The 20,280-nt window shown below is 33.6% G+C and overlaps 2 protein-coding genes across 2 annotated transcripts; one reads left to right on the top strand and one right to left on the bottom strand.

Moving 5' to 3' along the window:
* Positions 1–521: 521 nt before the first annotated feature.
* LOC110661381 (pentatricopeptide repeat-containing protein At1g08070, chloroplastic) lies at positions 522–2,768 on the top strand. The gene has a single exon (XM_021820031.2). It carries the CDS (start codon positions 567–569, stop codon positions 2,661–2,663), a length of 2,097 nt encoding a protein of 698 aa, XP_021675723.2. The 5' UTR covers positions 522–566; the 3' UTR covers positions 2,664–2,768.
* Positions 2,769–4,124: 1,356 nt separating this feature from the next.
* LOC110661303 (protein JOKA2) lies at positions 4,125–8,544 on the bottom strand. The gene is made up of 7 exons (XM_021819919.2): positions 8,215–8,544; positions 6,127–7,178; positions 5,913–6,036; positions 5,550–5,807; positions 5,294–5,443; positions 4,599–5,153; positions 4,125–4,449 (listed from the first exon to the last, which is right to left on the bottom strand). Exons 1-7 carry the CDS (start codon positions 8,236–8,238, stop codon positions 4,351–4,353), a joined length of 2,262 nt encoding a protein of 753 aa, XP_021675611.2. The 5' UTR covers positions 8,239–8,544; the 3' UTR covers positions 4,125–4,350.
* Between the last annotated feature and the right edge of the window lie 11,736 nt (positions 8,545–20,280).

The raw sequence follows: 20,280 nt of genomic DNA, 5'->3' as shown, positions 1-20,280 counted from the left end.
CCCTTCAAAATATTAGAATCACAATTAATAAATACATTAATCAATTAATTACAGTATGCTTTACAATGATACAATCTACACAAGCTAATAGCCGGGTACTATAATTAGTAGGAAGGCGGAAAATGATGATTTTATAGTAACATGGGAAAACAACATAGCATGAAGTGTAGGATTTTTTGTCAGTTCAATTAGTCCAATTTTTTTAATTGAATAAACAAATTAAATTAAAAATTAAAATTATATAAAATTAAATCGAATTAAACTATTTAAATAAAAAAAATTTAAAAAGCCAAATTGATTTTGTATAGTTTGAGTTTTTAATTTAAATCGAGAACTGCATATCTCGAGAGAAAAATTTTAATTAAACACTTTAAGTTTTTTTTTTTTTTTTTAAGGCTGCTTTAAGAATCACATTAAAAACACATACATGAAGTTGACCTATACCAAATAATGCTTGGAAACTTTTTTTTTGGTTAAAAAAAATTGCAATGTTGAAAACTGCTCCAGCAAGGCAACGTTGTCAGCGTACCAAAATGGCAATTCAAAGATAAGATAGCCGCACCAAAATGGCTACTGTACTTGCTCATTCTCCGGCCAAATTTCTCCCACCCGTAACCAACATTTCCCAGTTCCCAGAAAACCCAAAAACCCTAATCTTGCAACGATGCAAAACAACCAAAGACCTGAACCAAGTTCACGCCCACCTCCTCAAAACTCGCCGCCACCTCGACCCTACGGTGATCGAGAACCTTCTCGAATCGGCCGCCATCCTCCTCCCCACTCCCACCATGGACTACGCACTATCCATTTTCGACAAAATAGACGATCCCGATTCTTCGGCCTATAACCTGATGATAAGGGCCTTCACAATGAAGCAATTTCCTCAAAAAGCCTTGATCTTGTTCAAACAAATGCTCGAAAACGCGGTTCCTTTCGATGAATTCACTTTCCCTTGCACTCTAAAATCTTGTTCTAGATTGCGTGGGAGAAAAGAGGGAAAACAGATCCATGCTCAGATTGTGAAATGTGGGTTTTGGTCTAACGGTATTGTTTTGAACACTTTAATTCACATGTATGCTAATTGTGGTGAAATCGAGATAGCGAGGAAAGTTTTTGATGGAATGCCTGAAAGAGATATTTTTGCATGGAATTCGATGTTTTCGGGGTATGTTAAGAGTGGGTATTATGAGGATGCCGTGAGGTTATTCTATGAAATGAGGGCATTGGGTGTTCGGTTCAATGAGATTACTTTGGTTAGTGTTTTGACAGCAAGTGGAAGATTGGCTGATATAGAATTGGGAGAGTGGATTGCTGAATACACAAGGGCAAATGGGCTTGTTGTAAATGTCAACTTAGTTACGGCTCTTGTTGATATGTATGCGAAATGTGGTGAGCTGGACAAAGCACAGAGATTGTTTGACCAAATGGATCGACGGGATGTTGTTGCCTGGAGTGCTATGATTTCTGGTTATAGTCAAGCAAGGAGATGTAAGGAGGCGCTTGATCTTTTTAGTGAGATGCAGATTGCAAATTTGCATCCCAATGAGGTTACAATGGTCAGTGTGCTATCCTGTTGTGCGGTCCTTGGGACCCTGGAGACTGGCAAGTGGGTTCACCTGTATATTAAGAAGAAGAGGATGAAGCTCACTGTCACACTGGGAACCGCACTAATAGATTTCTACGCAAAATGCGGACAAATAGATAGTGCAACTGAAGTGTTTCAAATGATGCCTTCAAAAAATGTTTACTCATGGACAGCCCTAATTCAGGGTCTTGCTAATAACGGGCAAGGAAAAAAAGCTCTCAAGTTTTATCAATTGATGCGGGAAAGAAATATTGAGCCAAATGATGTAACTTTCATTGGAGTTCTTTCTGCATGTAGTCATGTTGGTCTGGTTGACGAGGGTCATGAGTTTTTCAACAGCATGAGTAAAGAATTTGGTATTGAACCAAGGATGGAACACTATGGTTGCATGGTAGACATCCTTGGCAGAGCTGCATTGATCAAAGAGGCTTATCAGTTCATAAAGAAAATGCCTTTCCAACCGAATGCTGTTATTTGGAGAACACTGCTGGCTTCCTGTAGAGCTCATAAAAATGTTGAAATTGGGGAGGAGGCAGTCAAACAACTAGTTAGTTTGGAGCTTATGCATAGTGGGGATTACATTCTGTTGTCTAATATTTATGCATCAGTGGGGAGGTGGGAGGACGCAATGAGGACAAGGAATCAGATGAAAGAGAGGGGAATCAAGAAAACACCTGGTTGTAGTTTAATTGAGTTGGAAGGAGAGATTTACGAATTTTTGGCTGAAGAGAATGCATATCCGCTGAAGGAAGTTTATTGCGCCGCCGAAGACATGATAAAACAAATCAAGGCCGCTGGATATGTCCCAAACACAGCAGATGCAAGAATAGATGCAGAAGAAGATGATAAGGAAGCTGCAGTTTCTCATCATAGTGAGAAGCTGGCCATTGCATTTGGTCTTATAAGAACTCCTCCTGGAGCTACGATTAGAATATCCAAAAATCTGAGAGTGTGTACTGATTGCCACAATGCAGCAAAAATAATATCAAAGGTATATAATAGAGAAATTGTTCTTAGGGATCGAAACCGCTTCCACCACTTCAAAGAGGGGTCATGTTCTTGCAATGACTATTGGTAAAACTGGATGCCTTTTGTGTTGGTCAACGACTTCTTTAGGTTTTAATCTAGCGAGTGTATGCACTCAGAATTGAAATTTAATTAATTTTAGTTAAGTTTCCATTTATGTTGTATGCATACGGTGATGATGCATGATCCAACTAATCTCTTTTATATGATTGATTGTTTTCGTCTGCCAGCTACTAAGCCGTCTTATAAAATACATCCATTTTATGCTTTTTTCTTCGACTTCCGGAAATAGTGCAAAGGATCAGATAAGTTAAAAAAGTTAAGAATGAAGACAATGTAAGAAAAAGGGTAATAGCAAATCTCTCACAATTATTTACAACAAATTTTTAGAATTAAAATGACAACAAAATCAACATAAATTCATGTTGTTTTTAAATACAAATTCAGAATTGAAATAACAACAATATCAATTGAACGCAGCCAATCAGCCACCATCCATTCCTATGTCTCTTGCGGCACCAAGTATTTATCCTCCCTCTTATTCGACCACTGACAACACAATTTTGCTATTGAATACATTCTGCCAGTGAACTTGAAATTGTTATTCGAGGATTGTGTGAAGCATTGCGTTAAATTCCTCGAAGCAGTCCCATGAAATGAAGAAAAGGAAAAACGTGTGCTCTGCTTGATTCCTTTTTTGCATTAGGAAGAATCTGAAGAGCTATTAAACGGTGCCGTAATAACGCCTTAAATTTGATGAGTGAAATGCAATCATTTTTAAAATTGCTCTTTTCTACAACATTTTAAATGATATTTAACAAAAAAAAAAAGAGAATGAAATCATAACCTATAGATTGCAAAACAAAGAGAGGAGATATTTTGTGAATATTACAAAAAAAGACTTTGGGAGCCATAAACTAAATCAAGAACAAATGGGGACACAATTGCTTCACCTTCCACCTGCATTCTTCCTTCCTTTCACTAAATAAAAGCTCCTTCTTTTACCCTGCACCTCAAAATTTTTTTATGATCAACCAATCCTTATTGTCGTTGTGGTGTATAAATAAATTTCTCGACTCTAATTTTTATAATAGTTGATTCATAAAAAGTAACTTCACATTCAAGCAATTACGAGCAACTGAAGAATGACTAATGTCATTTCGCTTGCATTCAGAATACAATTGGGATATTGGTTTTATTCAACACCGATATTTCGCCTATAAGGACCACAAGCAGACCAAAAGAAGGGGCTCCAATCAAAGCCTATGACTGAGCGGCTAAATTCTAATCCTTCACCAAGGGATTCCAATTATGCACACAATTAATTATTGGTACAAGATAAACACCAATGGAAGAAGCACCATTCCAGCACTACAGCAAACCCAGACTTCCATAAATAAACAAACCAAAGGCACGGACAGCCGTAGACTAATCTACAATGCACACAAGACAGGACCACACCGTTAACCATATACAGATTTATGAGACAACTACGCAATTCATGAGACCACAATAAATAAACAAGTTCTAAACATATTTATCCACATTCTGCATAGCATAAAATATGTTCAGCCAGAATTCCGTCCACTACTAAAAGGTCTGAATTGCTCATCATCCTGAGCAATTTTTAGAGAATCCATAAAAAGCCTGAACATTTAACGAGTTGCATCCACATAATTATAACTACATTTATTTCTGATATCCATTAGTATATCGACCCTGAGATTAGGAGTATCGTATTAAGCTTTCTCCCCAGTAAGCAGATCCATCACTACACGCTTGATACTCCCATTGTTCTTCTTCAGCAGCTTCCTGTTCATTTCCTTGTTAGAAAAGCCCTGCAACCACAATGCATGCATCAGAAACACTAAGCCCCTGCTCCAGTACAAGCTTTATTTAAAAGATAAACCAAGATTCATTATTGAAAGACAACCAATCCTCAACTACTTAAAAATAAGATCAAAATGCACGCCTTCCATAGACTTACCATCTCCTGCAACTCATCAAGAATTGGATCCCAATCAGAAACACCACAGAGATCATCCACTGACTGTTCCAAGTTGTACTCATTCATCCTCAAGATCTCCTTGTTCAAATCAATCTGCTTAAAGCCCATCTCCTCAAGTTCCTTAAGAAGAGACATCTCAACAGCATCATTTACAATGACCTCCTCAGATGAAGCTGGGACATCCATAGCAGGAAGGGCTTCTGTGGGTCCAACAGGGGCTACTTCAGACAAGTCTATAATAGGATATGACACAGAAGAGGGGACCTGATTAGGAGCAGGTGTGGAAACACCATCACCAACTAACAATGTATCATTTATAGGGAAATTCAGCTCCTGGTCCTTCTTAGTCTGCCCAACATCAACCATGGGCACTGGAACTGAGGTAGAATTGCAAGGCTCCAGAAAACTACTATCCATTGCAGGCTGCAGATTCACATCTATTATTTGAGGGCTTTTGGAGCCAGCACAGTCAGGGGGTAAATTCAAGTTCAAACCTCTAACTCCATTAACCGAGTCTTTCATGGAATTGTCAACCTAAAGAACAAATAATGTATAATATAAGTCAATATTATGCACACATCCTGAAAGTCCTAAAGAACAAATAATGTATAATATAAGTCAATATTATGCACACATCCTGAAAGTTAGAAGGGAAATGCTAAAACTGAAATTACCTGGATAAGAACCCAAACACGTTGACCAAATTTTGTGCCTGATGGGGATGCCATCCTCCAGTATGAAATATATCGACCAGGTAATTCAGGAGAAGTAAAATCAACTGCAATGTCAAGTTCCCCATCCACAGGCACACCATCAGCAGGAATCTGCCAAGTATTCATAAAACCACTAAATGAACTCATATAACAAATAAATTTGCAACAAATAATAAAATTAAGGGAAAATAGTAATTCAAGGAACTGAAGATGCTACCTCCAACTCAACAGAATCTGCATGGCTGAATCTGTCTCCCCCAATCCACACAAGCTGTACTCCCTGAGGCCACACAATGCTGCCACTATTACGCATCCGCCAAATCTTGGTAAATGGAGTGGATGGAGCCATCATCGTGCCATCCAATAAATTCACATCCAAAATGAAGCGGCTGTCCAACTTGGCTCGAACTGGCTTTATTCCACAATGTCTCGTGACAGGTGATGGTGATGGGGGCCCAACCCAGTAATTCTGTGCCTTTTTAGGAGAGAGAAAAGGAAACGAAAACAAGTCAGTAAAAATTAAATCAAAGGACTATATTAGCCACACAGACATGAAACTAAAGGTGAGAAGTCTAGATACAGGATCATGTAACCCCCTGAATGACCGTGGATGTCGATAAAACGCTGGCCTGTCCATCTTTACGTAATCAGCTTCATTACCCATTTCTGCAAAGCAGATGCTGCAAAGATCATAATCCTCTCTTCTGCAAGAACAGAAAGAGAAAATGAGATCATCTCTATATTTGATATTGTCTTTACAAAAAGAACACCAAAATTTTAGATAAACTCCTTACACTTTGGACTTGTACCGAGGTCCAGTAATGGGATGAACCCCACAACCATCACACTGGACACCTCTATGGAACATGCCAACCATGGCATCATTGCGACCATTGCTCCTCCTAGATGAACTAATTCGATGCAGTATAAAGGGAGGAACAGATGAGTCATTTACCACAGGCATTCCACTAAATGGACATTCATTACCAAGTGACCTTGCTAAAGCTGAATGAGTAGAGCTAGAGGATGCACCAATAGCAACAGATTTGTCACTTGGCTGACCAGCATTCTGTTTCTTAGTTTCTTTCTTGTCATCAAGATGAGGTGTTGGTGCAGAGATTGCATTTGCACATCCAGATGGATTGGAATCACAAGGAGGATCCAGATTCAAATCAACAGGAGCAGGCACACCCGCAGTTCTAGTCACATTTGCAATCCTCACCTCTCGGCTAGGTTCATCATTGGTAGCACTTGCCTCACCAGGCACTACTGAAGCCATTGGGTGTTCTGTAGCCCCTGTTTGGTTGCTTGAACTTGCGCCAGCTTGAAACTGCTGAGGTGGATTTAGGATGGTTTGTCCCATTTTTGACAAGCAGTCAACAATCTCAGCGCAGACAGGATTGGGAGCAACTATTTTTGAAGTCAAGTCAAGGGATATTTTTGAAAGCAACTCACACAAAGCCTCACGTAATGGCTCAGGCACAGATTTCAGCATATCAGCGGCACCAATGTTGATGTTTGGCAATGGGCACTGGACTCGAGGAGATCTCTTGGGGGTAGAACTACCACTGGATTTAGCATAAGATTTACCATATTTATCATTGTTGAGCTGTACATTAACCCTCAAGAATTTCAGGCTTTGTTTCATCACATCAAGCAGATCATCATCATCAACAAGTGTAACAACATCACCATCTTCATCAACATAAGTCAGAGTAAGATCAGCATCAAGAGGGAAATTTAAGAGACCAATGATTTTTGCCCTTAGTCCATTCATGTCCAGATCAAGCTGTCCATTCTCATCAATACGAGCATTGAAACGCCTAAGTGTATCACCATAGCTAACCTGAAGCCAGTTTACATTAAAAAACAATGAAGGTTGAGCAACCCAGTTTACATTAAAAAAAAAAAAAAAAAAAAGAAAGAAAAGAAGAAGAAGGAATTCATATCACAATATTGCAGATTTCTTCTTCAGTGCAATAATTACCTATGTAGAGAATTTAGACATAAACAGTGAACAAACATGTTGAACACAAACACATTAAAGGAAATCTCAGAAAACCACTAAAATATATTTAAACTGCAAAACAATCATGTTCTCACTAAGAAAATGAGCAATGCACAACCTTTTGGCAGCTTTCCACTACCCTTGAATATCACAAATGCATGATTACTCTATGAGGATTAAACATGGGTAAGAACTAAGAGCCAGGAAAATTTATAATAATTATATTATTGAAAAAGTAATTTTTATCTGCAGAAAATGACATCAAAATCATACATGAAATTTCAAATTTCTCAAATCAATAGTTGAGTATACCATATGCTATACACAAGTATTTAGTTTGGCCTGCAAGTAATAGTTAAATAATTTTATTAAGCACCCTGCAGTACATATTAAACTCCCCAAACAAAATAGAAAATTTTGAAAAACAATTCAATGGAACTCATACACAATATCTGAATTAAAATTTTTTCAACGCCAATGGTGTTGCCAAAATATGCTAGTGGAGAAAGTCCAGCAATAGCACAAGCAGTTAGAAGAACATGAATATAAACTTTCATTCTTTACAAGTCCCTTCAGAAGAACCTCATATCAGGTCCAATAACACCATTAGAGCTCAAACTAGCATCAAATTTAAGAGGGATTTCCCAAACCCAGAGCATCATATAACAAAATACACTCCCAAAATCAAATAAGCAGCAAAAAAATTAACCGCCCAGAAACCCTTCAGTAAAATAAATGAGAAAATAATAGGGGAAAAGCAAGCAATGATCCCAGCTGATTAAAACCCAAATCAATTCTAATTCCCAGCCGCAAAATAGAGCAACCCACCAACCAGCGAAAAAAAAAGGACTTAAATTAAAGTAGTAACACAGACCTTGATCACCAGAGTAGACTCCATAGGTTATTGAGAAAGGCGCGTTCCAGTGAGCCGCGCAAAATCCAAAGGAGAAAACCCAAACCCTAACTGGTAGCGCTTGATAAAAGGAGGTAGAAATGAATGATTCAAAAGACAAACAATGGGATCGGAGAGAGATTGATTTGGGAAGAGGCCTAATTCTCAAGCGTACCTGTAAGCCGCTTTTTGCGTGAAAACGAGTTGGTGAAACTTCTGATGTATAGTTGCGTGGATTTTATTATATATATTTTGCCAATTGGAATTGGCTTGCTGGATAAGAAATATATTTTCTCATTATTATTATTATTATTATTTATTTCTTTCTGAGCAAGATAACCTGCTTCATTAAGGAATCCATTTGATTTGAATGAGTTAATTAGAAGATAAATGCAGTATTGACTACACACCATAAAGAGCCCACAGGATGTGATGCCAATTAGGGTTAGAATTTTCCTCTGCTTGGGAGATTTGGATAGGGCTTTGTTTTCTCATTTGGGATTAATTTCCACTTTTGACATTGTGCTGCATGTAATTGTACAAAATGTTAATTTGATCCTGTAAATTGATAGTAATATTTAATTATAAATTGAAATTTTTAATCATTTCATTTTTAAAATTAACCAATCAAAATAATTTAACAAGAGTGAAAAATAGTGAGAGACTAACTCTTTCGACAGTAAATTATATTTTACTACCTGATATTTTTAACAATAAACAAGTCATTATATTTTTCTAAATATTCTTTTTAAAAATATTTTAATTTTAAAATTGTTGAATATTTATTAAATTTGTTAATTTTTATTTTTTAATTTTAATTTGAGATTGCCTGAGTAAAAAATAATTGATGGTATTTTTCATTTTTTAATTTTCAATTGAATTTTATTTTGTTGTGATATTTTTTGGGGGAAAAACATAAAACTGAATGGAGTATTTAAGAATAGTTGAGAGATAAAGAATATATAGACAATGAATAAATTGTAGCTTTTTATATAGTTTATGGAGAAAATTGTAAAATGTCAGATATATATATATATATATATATATATTCCAAATTTGTTTTACATTTATCCAATTCTTTAATTTGGTAGTTAAATTACCCAAAAAAAATTAATTTATACTTAATTAAATTGTTGTCGCTAATTTGAAAAATCAAAATGAACTTTTATCTGCGTATAATTTAAGTGTATCAAATATTTATCTATCTATTTATATTTCTATATTTATAATATACATAAATATAGGAATGAGGATTGAATTTTTTGTTTTATAAAAATACGCACACGCATTTAATATAATTATTTAATTTAATTGTTACAAAAATATTCATTAATTAATTAATATAAAATTCTAATTGAATAAAATTTAGAAATTAATAAGAAGCCTATATACTAATATTGTAAATATGTTATTTATATTTATAAAATATAATTAGATTATTATGAATACTAATCTAATAAGAACTCTATATATTAATATTATGAATTTGTTATTTATATTTTATAAAATATAATTAGATTATTAATAAAAAAAACTAAATAAGATTAAAAGAAATACCAAGAAAATTAGCTTCTTGAAATATTCAAATAGTTTATGTAGCTTTTAACGGTAATGTCTTCTACTTTTTTTTTTAATTATTTTTAATAAAAGTCATGATAATTGATTTAGAGACCTAATATAACAAGGATTTTATAACTAATAATTTTTAATTCTTATTTTACTTAAAATACATTTTTAAATAATAAAAAATATAATTATAAATAATTTTAAAAATTACAATCCCATTATTACCCTTCTCATATATATATAATAATTAATTTTCTCCAATATCTTATCAATTAATTTGTTTAATAAATAAATAGATTTCTTCTAATATATAGATGAATAAAATGAGTATATCAAGCATATATGATAAGTTAGTTAGATATTTACAATATAAAATTTGTAATTTTGATGGTTCATAATTATATTATTACTTCTTATAAATTTATATTATAAAAATTAATAAAATAATTAAAAAAAATCATGTGAATATGATAAAATTTTTATCAAAAAGTTAAAGAGAGTGGAAATAAGCTAGCATGTAGCTTATATTTAATAAATCTCAATCAATTATTTTAACATATCACTAATCAATTTCTATATAGATGAAATTTTTGATTTTTTAATTGTATATTTTGATTAATAAAAATAATATTATATAGGTCATAAATTCTATTTTAATTTTCATGATTGTTGTTAAATAACTACTCAATCAGACTAAAAGTAGAATCTATAAATAATGGTTAAAAAATAATCTATATCTAAAATTTTTCAATTATATTTTGTCAAAATCTATACATTATTGATTGGGTTCATAGAAAAATAAAATTAAAAATATTTTAGTAACTAAAATAAGATAATTTTATTAAAATGTAAAAGCACTTATATATATATATATAACACATACTATTCATTTAACATTGTGATCAAACAATAAAAAATATTTTTTATAGAAAATATTTTATATTTACAAGTTATTTTTCATGAAACAAACAGAGTGTCACACCTTACCCCTCCATAAGATATAACATGCTCTCGTAGTACACTTAAAGAATTACCATACTTCACCTACCGGTAACCTATTAAATACAGTACAAGAGATTTTAAAACAATTTCCAATCATTTTTATAGTGGTGGGAATGTTGAATATTTATTAAAAAGCCTTTAATTGAAATTTTGGTCATGGATCAAATCCTCGATTAAAATCTGGTGTTACAAATTTTTTTTAAAATTTCGGCAAAGTGCCAGCTGTATTTTGAGAAAACAATTCTTCAAAACCTGAAAAGAAAAACATTTCCAATATGTTTTCTCAACCACAACTCCAATAAACTCAATTTCATCTCGCAAATCGATACAAGCAACTCAATTCAATTTTTAAGTCAAACTCATCATAGAGGAAACAATTTATTCATTAAGATAATAAAATTAATATTACAAAACTATACAGGCAAATAAAAATCTCAAATTTACATTCAATAATTTGCATTTAATTACATATCAAAATATTTTACAAGAGTTTTTGTACAATTGCTCAAATAATTTACATACATATTATTACATGAATACATCAAAATCTAATGTACAAAGGTATACCTATGATATACCCGAAGCTAATCCGAATGTGTCTTAAAGGCGCAGCTACAAGAAATCTCACTCTGCTGCTCTAACTTTACTTTCACCTACGACAGCATACAAAGCTATCGCTAAGCGGTGAACTCAATGGTGCACAACTATAATTTAAAATATAGTACACAATACCTTGACAAAAATTTTAGCAAGAGTTTGGAAATCTTGAAATTCATCAAAATTCCAAAAGATCAAAATATTCGTTGCCAATATTATAAATCATTTGTTCAAATGACCTTGATCAATAAATTTAATTTATCAAATCACAACTAAACATTGAAAGTAATTCCAGCAATTTATGGAAATAAATCTTAATTTCAATAATATCAATTATGCATAAATCTCATTTAAATTCATAATTCCTTACTATTCAAAAACCATTCTTTATCTCACTAACTATGCAAGACTAATCCGTAAGGGCCATATTTGGGGTGATTCTAACTCCCTATAGTCGGGGAGATCGAATCGGGATTCTAACTCCCTATGGTCGGGGAGATCGAATCGGGATTCTAACTCCCTATGGTCGAGGAGGTCGAATCATCATGCACAGTACACATCACAATAATGAAACTTCCGAAAGGGCTAATGAAAAACTTAGATCTAACCTCTAATAAGAGGAGAATCTAAGCCTGTGCACGTACCATGGTAATCAAAACAAAGCTAACTCCTTTGTCTCATCAACAAATGAGAGAGACGGGTAATAACCTAGTCAAGCATCTATAGTGAGATATAAAACAATATCATGAATCTCTTTATCCTTTTTGTGAGCATAAATCACAATACAATTCAATTCAATGTTTATTTCAATATCCAATAATTTTTATGCTCATCACAATTCAAAACATATTTTATCACAATTTTTTCAAAACTAATTTATTCAATCCACAACAATGCTCGATAATTGTTGAAATACCATTTCACAAAGCTAAATTTATGCATACTATAACAATTTCAATAATCATTGAAATAAATCTAATACTTGATAAATATAATACATAAGGAAACTAAAATCATTTAATCAAATAAAATTTGCAAAACATGAACAATTTAAAACTAGTTGTGCACAAACCTCTTTGTCGACTAGTTTACTCAAATTTTCGTTTCTCCTTCGAAAATCCCTTTCCAGTATCTTTTTCAACTGAAACACACAATTTACAGTGTTTCAGTACCATATCTCATAATTAATCCATTAATTTATTTCATGCCTATTTAATTGTAGCCTTAAATTTGCTTAAAATGGTATCCTTTGAATTTTACATTTTGAGTCACTATTCATTACACTATTCAAGTTAAAATATTGACTTTTTCCTACTAAATAAGTTTATTAATTCTAATTGCACTCATATACCACATTTTGGATGTTAATTTTGTTGGCATTGATTGCCAATTAAATTTCCAAACTACCTAAGTAAAATCCCAAAAATTCAGTTCTGGGTCACAAGTTTCTACTGTCCCATTGGTCTGTTTATAGTGGAATTTTTGTAACACCCCTATTTGCATGGCCTAGTATATTTTACTGTTCCAGTGACCGGTGTCCGTTCGGACAATTAAGGGGATTAGAACCACATCTAATACACCAAGATAAGACTTGAATGAAAATAAATAGTGACTACCTGATAGATAAGTATAAATAAGAAAAACAGAACATAAAAGGTTAAATGAGCCGGGAGTCACAGCGATGGGTGACCTTCCCGGGAAGTAACTGTGAGGTCAGTCTTAACCCGAATTCTGAACCAGAAAATATGATGTCGTGGTCCTTAGGACTATTGCGAACACAGTGGAAAAGAGAAAATCACAGAAAAGAATTGTTAAGCAGGTCAAATAATTAGGTCAGATATTAGAAAGAAATATCGAATAACTTGCAAATCGGATCGAATCAGCGAGGGGCAATTTGGTCAATTCACCCCTAGAGCTGACTCCTAACCTAACTGTCCAATAAAATCAGAGAAATAAAAACTTTTGAATCCAGAATTAAATTAAAGAAACAAAAAAAAAATTAAAGAAAAAGAAAGAAATTGGAAAAAGTGATTTATTACATTATATGGATGACATCACACATGATGTAATAAGTAATTTTAATTTTAGCCAATTTTTGACCAAGTTAAAAATCATTATTAAAGACAAAATACATTAAAATTAAAACAAAAAAATCACTCTTTCTTTCTCACTAAAATCGGCAGCCACCTCTCCTCTCTCCACCATTGTTCTTCCTCTATGAAAGCTTGATACAAGCTTGTAAACTCCCACTTAACCCTATCTTGCCCCCAAATTGTTCCATTAAACCTTGTTAACCTTACTTGAGAAAGAGATTGAAGAAGAAAAGAAAAGGAAAAAGGGAGTGAAATTGAAGAATTGGAATTCAAGTGAAGGTAAGCAATTTACTTTGAAATTTTAGTTTTGAAGCACATGTATTAAGTTAATTTAACTTAGATTTTAACCTAAAAATCAAAGAAAACAATTATTGGGGGACTTTTAGTGAATTCAGCCAGCATTAGAGGGAGATGGAATTGAATGAATTTAATGTATTTGAATGGTTGTTTAGGTTGAATTATGTATGTAGACCATGAATATACACTTTGATTTCATTAAATTTTAAACTTAAGTAATTAGGATTCTTGAACATTTTGAAAATTTGGGAAAATTGGGAAAATGGTCAATTGATGTAATTGACCTTAGTTGAGTTGAGAAATGGTCAATTGGGACCATTTGTGATATGTGTGAATTGGTAGAACCAAATTGTAATTTGGATTGGTTAGTGTACAGATTTCGGCAGCTTGACCTAGGTCCCTTTCAAGGACCAAAACTGAAAATTTACCAATCCAATTGGTGGGAGGCTAATTGGGAATGAAAAAAAAACACATAATGGCACATTTTTCATTTAGGAATCATGCCCAGAAAATGACCATAACATAGGAAACAATTACGTCAAACCCAGGTGTAGTGCACTGCCACTATACCAAAATGACCAAATGAACAGTTGGCCATAACTTGGGTTATACAAGTCCAAATGACCTGATTTTTATGGCATTAGAAAGGTATGACATAGCACTACAACTTTCATGAAGAATATTAACCCATATTCTCCCCATAACAAAGTTATTTTGCCACCTAAAGTTAGTGGTCCAAAACTGCCAGAACCAAATTAGGTGCCCAAAAATCTGGGTTAAACCAATCCGGCCAGTCATGTTCAAATGGTCATATCTTGAGCTACAAAACTCCAAATGGAGTGATTCAAAAAGGGAAGTAAAGTTAAGACAATAAGGAACAAGTTTTATGAAGAATACTTTGCCAAATTCCCACAGCAACATGATCAATGGAACAGTACAAGACATGATATTAAATCTGGAAATTTTGAAATTGTACCTAAGAGACCTAAAATTTGAAGAAACAATCAAAACCAACAAATTAGGCACCCAAAATGTGGTATGTGGGTGTAATTGGATTTTCCATACCTATTAAGCATAAGAAAGTCAACATTTTGACTTGAATAGTATCATGAATAGTAACCCCAAAATGAAATTTTTTAAGAGCGTTAGTTTAAGCATATTGGGGCTAGAATTGAGCATATATGAATTAATTATTAGATTTATTATGAGATAAGATACTGAAACACTGTCAATTATGTGTTTCAGCTAAAAAAGACCCGAAAGGGACAAAGGACTGAGTCAAGGCCTAGAGGCAACTCACATCAAGTTTGTGCACAATAAATTTATGTAATTGTTTTTCAATTGAAAATTTGAATTACTATGCTTTATGAAATCGCTGTGTTATTTATGAATTGTGATGCTACTTTGTGACTGTAAAAATGACTTTGGAAATTATTTGAGATCTCTCATAAATTATGGGAAATAATTGTTTTAAATTGATTTTGGATTCACACTTAGCATGACAGTATCATATTATTCCTCCTCCATTTATGGGGTTGAGATTGTTTATTTTCCTCCCTCTCTGACTTACCAGCTGAGGTCGAGATCGGATGAGTACTCATTAGCTAGCTAACCACCTCCCTCATTGATTTCAATTAGTGAGGTCGTAGATCACTTTGTCGTGGTGTACAACACGGCATTGATCGAAAATTTTGTGTCATGGCTTAAGTTATGTATGGATTGGCAACACTGTATTTATTAAATTGTTTGACCAAAATTGTGCTAAAAGACGCTTTAAAAAAATTGTGAAATGTGATTGTGAGATTTTTGAATTATGAATTATTCATAAATGTTTTATATTATGCATTTTACATTTTATTGTGCACCACTGAGTATTTTTATACTCAGTGATAGCTTCTTTTGTTGTCGCAGATAGAGACAAGGAAAAAGCAACAGAGTAAGCTGCTGATTATGGGGACTACCCAGAGACTTTTGTATGGGTATTTGATTATACTCTTGTAATTTCTTGATGTAAATAATTTTGTAGTCATATGTACTTTTGTAACTGAGCAGTTGTACAGTCATATATAATAATATGATCTTTTGGCTTTTTATGTCTGTGAACTAAATTGTGAATGTAATCAAATATTTTAAATGCAATGTAAATGGATTTACTTAACTGTCTTACAAATGTTATGAATTGTGGAGATTGGATGGATTTGTGTTGATTGAGTGATTTGGTGGTTGAGATTTAATGAAGTGCTATTATTGGAAGTGTTTTTCCACAGGTAAATTTTTGGTTTTTCTCAATTACTGCCGGCACTCTGCCGAAATTTTTCCAGAATTTGCGGAAAAATAAAATTGATCAAAAATTTTACATAGCTTTTCAACTTCAAATAAATGTTTTTAGTTTCTACCAAATGTAACACCCCCATTGCATAGCTTGGTAGATTTCACTGTTCCGGTGACCGGTGTCGGTCCGGACAATTAAGGGGATTAGAACCATACTTAAGACAACTAGAGAAGCCATAAACACAAATAATTAGTAATGTTCAATTAGTTAAGTATAAATAAGAAAAACAAAACATAAGAAGTTAAACGAGCCGAGAGTCACAGCGTTGGGTGACCTCCTCGGGAACGACTGCGAAGTCATTTTAAACTCAAATTTCGAACCGTAAAATGTGACGCTACGGTCCTTAGGACCTTTATGAACACAGTGGAAAAGAGAAAATCACGAAAAAGAACTGTTAAGCCAGTCAAATAATTAGGTCAGGGAGCCGGAAGAAATATGGGATTATTTGCAAACCGGGATGAACCGGCGAGGGGCAATTTGGTCAATTGACCCCGAGAGCTGACTCCTGACCTAACTGTCAAATAAAATCAGAGAAAAGAAAACTTCGGGATTGAGAATTAAATTAAAGAACTAATAGAAAAAAATAAATAGAAAAAAAAAGAAGAAAATGGAAAAGTCAAAGGTGATGACATCATGAATGATGTCATAAAGAAATTAATTAAGTTACTTATTAAATTGGAATTTTTGGTCTTCTTTAAGCCAACATTAGATAAAAGAAAATAAAAAAAAAATTTTCATTTTAGTCTTCTCCCTTCCCAACTTGCCGCCCCACTTCCTTCCCTAAATCCCCCATGGAAGCTCTTTCTTTAAGCTTACACTAAGCTTAATTTCTCCTTACTCAACCTTAATAACCCTCATAAAAACTTCACTAGAGCTTGTTATTGCAACTTAGGAAGAAGAATTACAAGAAGGAAGAAGAGTTAAAGTTAGGGTTTGGAGGATTTAAGAAAGGTTAGTATGCTAACTTTCAATTTTACTTCTTTAAGTGCATAATTAGTTGTGAAAGTGAGCTTAGAACTTGATTAAATGAAACAAATATGGGGGAAGGACAAACTGAATTTTCGACCAGCTTGAAGGGAGTATGAATTGCATGAATTTAATGGGTTTGAATGAGTTTAGAAACCTTCCTTAGTTGAATGATTAGTATTAAAATCATTAAGTGTGATTAATTGCAACAAAGTAGTGAAATTAGGGTTTGGAAGCCTAGGGTTAGAGGCAAATTTTGGAGAAATGCAAAAATGATATCTTTGACCAATTGTGGACTGAAAAATGGTCAATAATGACCAAAGGAAATGTGTGGGAATTATTAGAATGGGAGTCAAATTCGTAGGTCAAATGGTCATGCTGCTGGCAGCATGACCAAACCTACTTTGAAGGACCAAAACGGGAATTTTACAAGCCCAATTGATATGCCACCAATTGGGGATGAAAATAGACATAAAAAGGCACAATTTTCATTAAGGAACCATGCCCAAAAACTGACCAAAACTTAGTGAAAAAATTGACCAAAGTGAAATGAGAGCAGGCTGCCATCGATTAAATCGACCAAATGAACAGTAACTGTTCATTTGGTCATAATTCGAGCTAGACAGGTCAAATTGACCTGAAAATTTACCAGAAATTAGATAAGATATAGATCTAAAACTTTCATGAAGAACATCACCCCAAATTACGCCATTAACCTAGTCAAATTATTGAGCAAAGTTGAGTTATTGAACCTGCAACTCTGCAGAATTGCCATTGAGCAGTAAAGTTCCAATAGCTATAACTCTTTCTAGAAAACTCGGATTTAGGTGATTCCTGAACCGATGGAAACATAAGACATAGTAGAACATTTCATATGAAGAAAGTTAGACCAAATTATGGACTTAACTTGACTAAATTACTGAACGAAGTTGGATCAAAATCTGCCAGAACCCAAAATCTCAGCATGAACAGTGCACGTGAACAGTAATTGTATTTTGGCCATAACTTGAGCTACAAAACTCCGATTGAGGTGATCAAAAAATGAGAATACACTTAAGACAATAAGGAACATTTTCTATGAAGGAAGTTTTGCCAAATTCCAACAGTAGATTGACCAATGGAACAGTGCAACTTCGGAGCACCAAAACCGAAAATTGGCAATTTTGCCAAAATGACCTAAGCTTTAAGAAAATGACCAAAACCAACAAGTTTAATGACCAAAATGTGGTATGTGGGTGAAGTTGGAGTTCCCATACCTATTAAGCCTTAAAAAGTCAACAATTTAACTTGAATAGTGTAGTGAATAGTAACCCGAAACACAAAAACTTCGAGAACGTCGAATTTAACGCAATAGAGCTAGTTAAATGAAGCTAAATTTATTTTGGATTTATTTTAAGTTCTAGTACTGAAAAATTGTAAAATTGCGTGTTTCAGTGGAAAAGAATACCGGGACAGAACCCGAGGAGTCGAGTCAAGGCCAACAGGCGACTCGTTTGAGGTTTGTGCACAACGTATACTTTTTAATAATCATCTTTTGCATACTGTTTTGAATAATGTGAAATATTGGATTATGGCATTCTTATGATGTTTGATCTAAATTGTTGAAATTTATTATGTATATTTGAAATGACAATGTTTAGCAAATTGTTAAGATAAGTTTTGAAACCACAGTATCATGACCATATATTTGAACACCTCACTAGCACGACTAGTGGGGGTAATTAGTTTCGAATTTTGATTCCTTCTCTGGAGAAGTGTTGAGGTGTGCCAGTAGAAGAGGTTGTGAATGGATATCCATATATTTGAGCTAGCTAGCCTTGTGATGTGATTTCTCTTTAGCCTCTGGTTATTGAGATTCTATTTGTTTCGAATGGCGTGATCTAACTGTGGGCTTTATGAAATGTGTTTTGATACTTCGAAATGAACTTTGTTTGCATTAAAACCTCATAATTCATGTTTTGTGTTTAATGCTCATGTTTAGTCAAATTTTTGAATAAATATGATTATGTTCTGCATAAAGATTATTTTAGTATGTTGTGCACCACTGAGTCCTAGTACTCAGCGATAGCTTCTATTGCTGTCGCAGATACAGAGACTAGAGGAGCAGCAGACTGAGCTGTTGAGGTGTGAAGAGCTATCAGCTTAAAGTCTTCGGGTATAATTTATACCCTAACTGTAAATACTTCTTTTGATGTATATATTGCACATAAATGTATGGACATGTAAAAATGGGTCTTGAGCAGTTTGTATAAAATTTGTATAAAGTTGTAATATATATTACAGTTTGGAATTCTCTTAATGTAAATATTGTAATGATGTATCTAAATTGTTTTGTTTCAAATGAAATATGAATGAAATGGATTGCGAGTATTTTGATAGTGGATTTGAAATTTGAAAGTTGATAAATGTGTTGAGAATTTGATTGAGATTGAGTATTAAATTGAAGCAGCTGTTGAGAGAAATTTTTAGAAGTGCTTTTTACAGGTATTCGAAGAACGGTTTTCTCAAAATACAGAGGAAACTCTGTCAAAATTTTTATAAAATTTACGGAAAACTAAAATGGACCAAAAATATTAACTAGTTTTAATATTAACTAAATGTTTTAAATACTTATTAGAAAATGCTCACCACTTATCAAAAATAAGAAAATTGTTTTAAAATCCCTTGTAGGGTACTTAATGAGTTATCGGTAGGTGAAGTGCGGTAGTTCATTAGGTATTCTACGGGATCATGTTATGCCTTACAGAGGGGTAAGGTGTGACACCAAAAATGTTCACCACTTTCAAAAAGTAAGAAAATGGTTTTAAAATCCCATGTAGTGTACTTAATGGGTTATCGGTAGGTGAAGTTCGGTAAGTCATTAGGTATACTACGGGATCATATTATGCCTTAAAGAGAGGTAAGGTGTGACACTTTTGGCTAAATGTCCTTCATCAAAGTTGTTCCTAAATGTCTTAGCTTTAATTCCCTTTTTAAATCACTCCATTTGGAGTTTTGTAGCTCAAGTTATGCCTATTTTTCTAAGACTGGCCAGGTTGGTTACAACCCAGAATTTTGGGCACAATTCTGGTTCTGGCAGTTTTGGTGTGCCGATTGTAGCTCACTTTTCAAATGAGTTATGGTCAGAATTTGGATTTGTGTTCTTCATAAAAATTGTAGTGCTATGTCTCAGCTTTCCATCGGTATAAAACTCAG

Source organism: Hevea brasiliensis, chromosome 13 (assembly GCF_030052815.1).
Source record: "Hevea brasiliensis isolate MT/VB/25A 57/8 chromosome 13, ASM3005281v1, whole genome shotgun sequence".
In the NCBI taxonomy this organism is placed as follows: domain Eukaryota; kingdom Viridiplantae; phylum Streptophyta; class Magnoliopsida; order Malpighiales; family Euphorbiaceae; genus Hevea; species Hevea brasiliensis.
The sequence above is the reverse complement of the archived record's forward strand: the minus strand, read 5'-3'. Positions and strand labels throughout refer to the sequence as shown.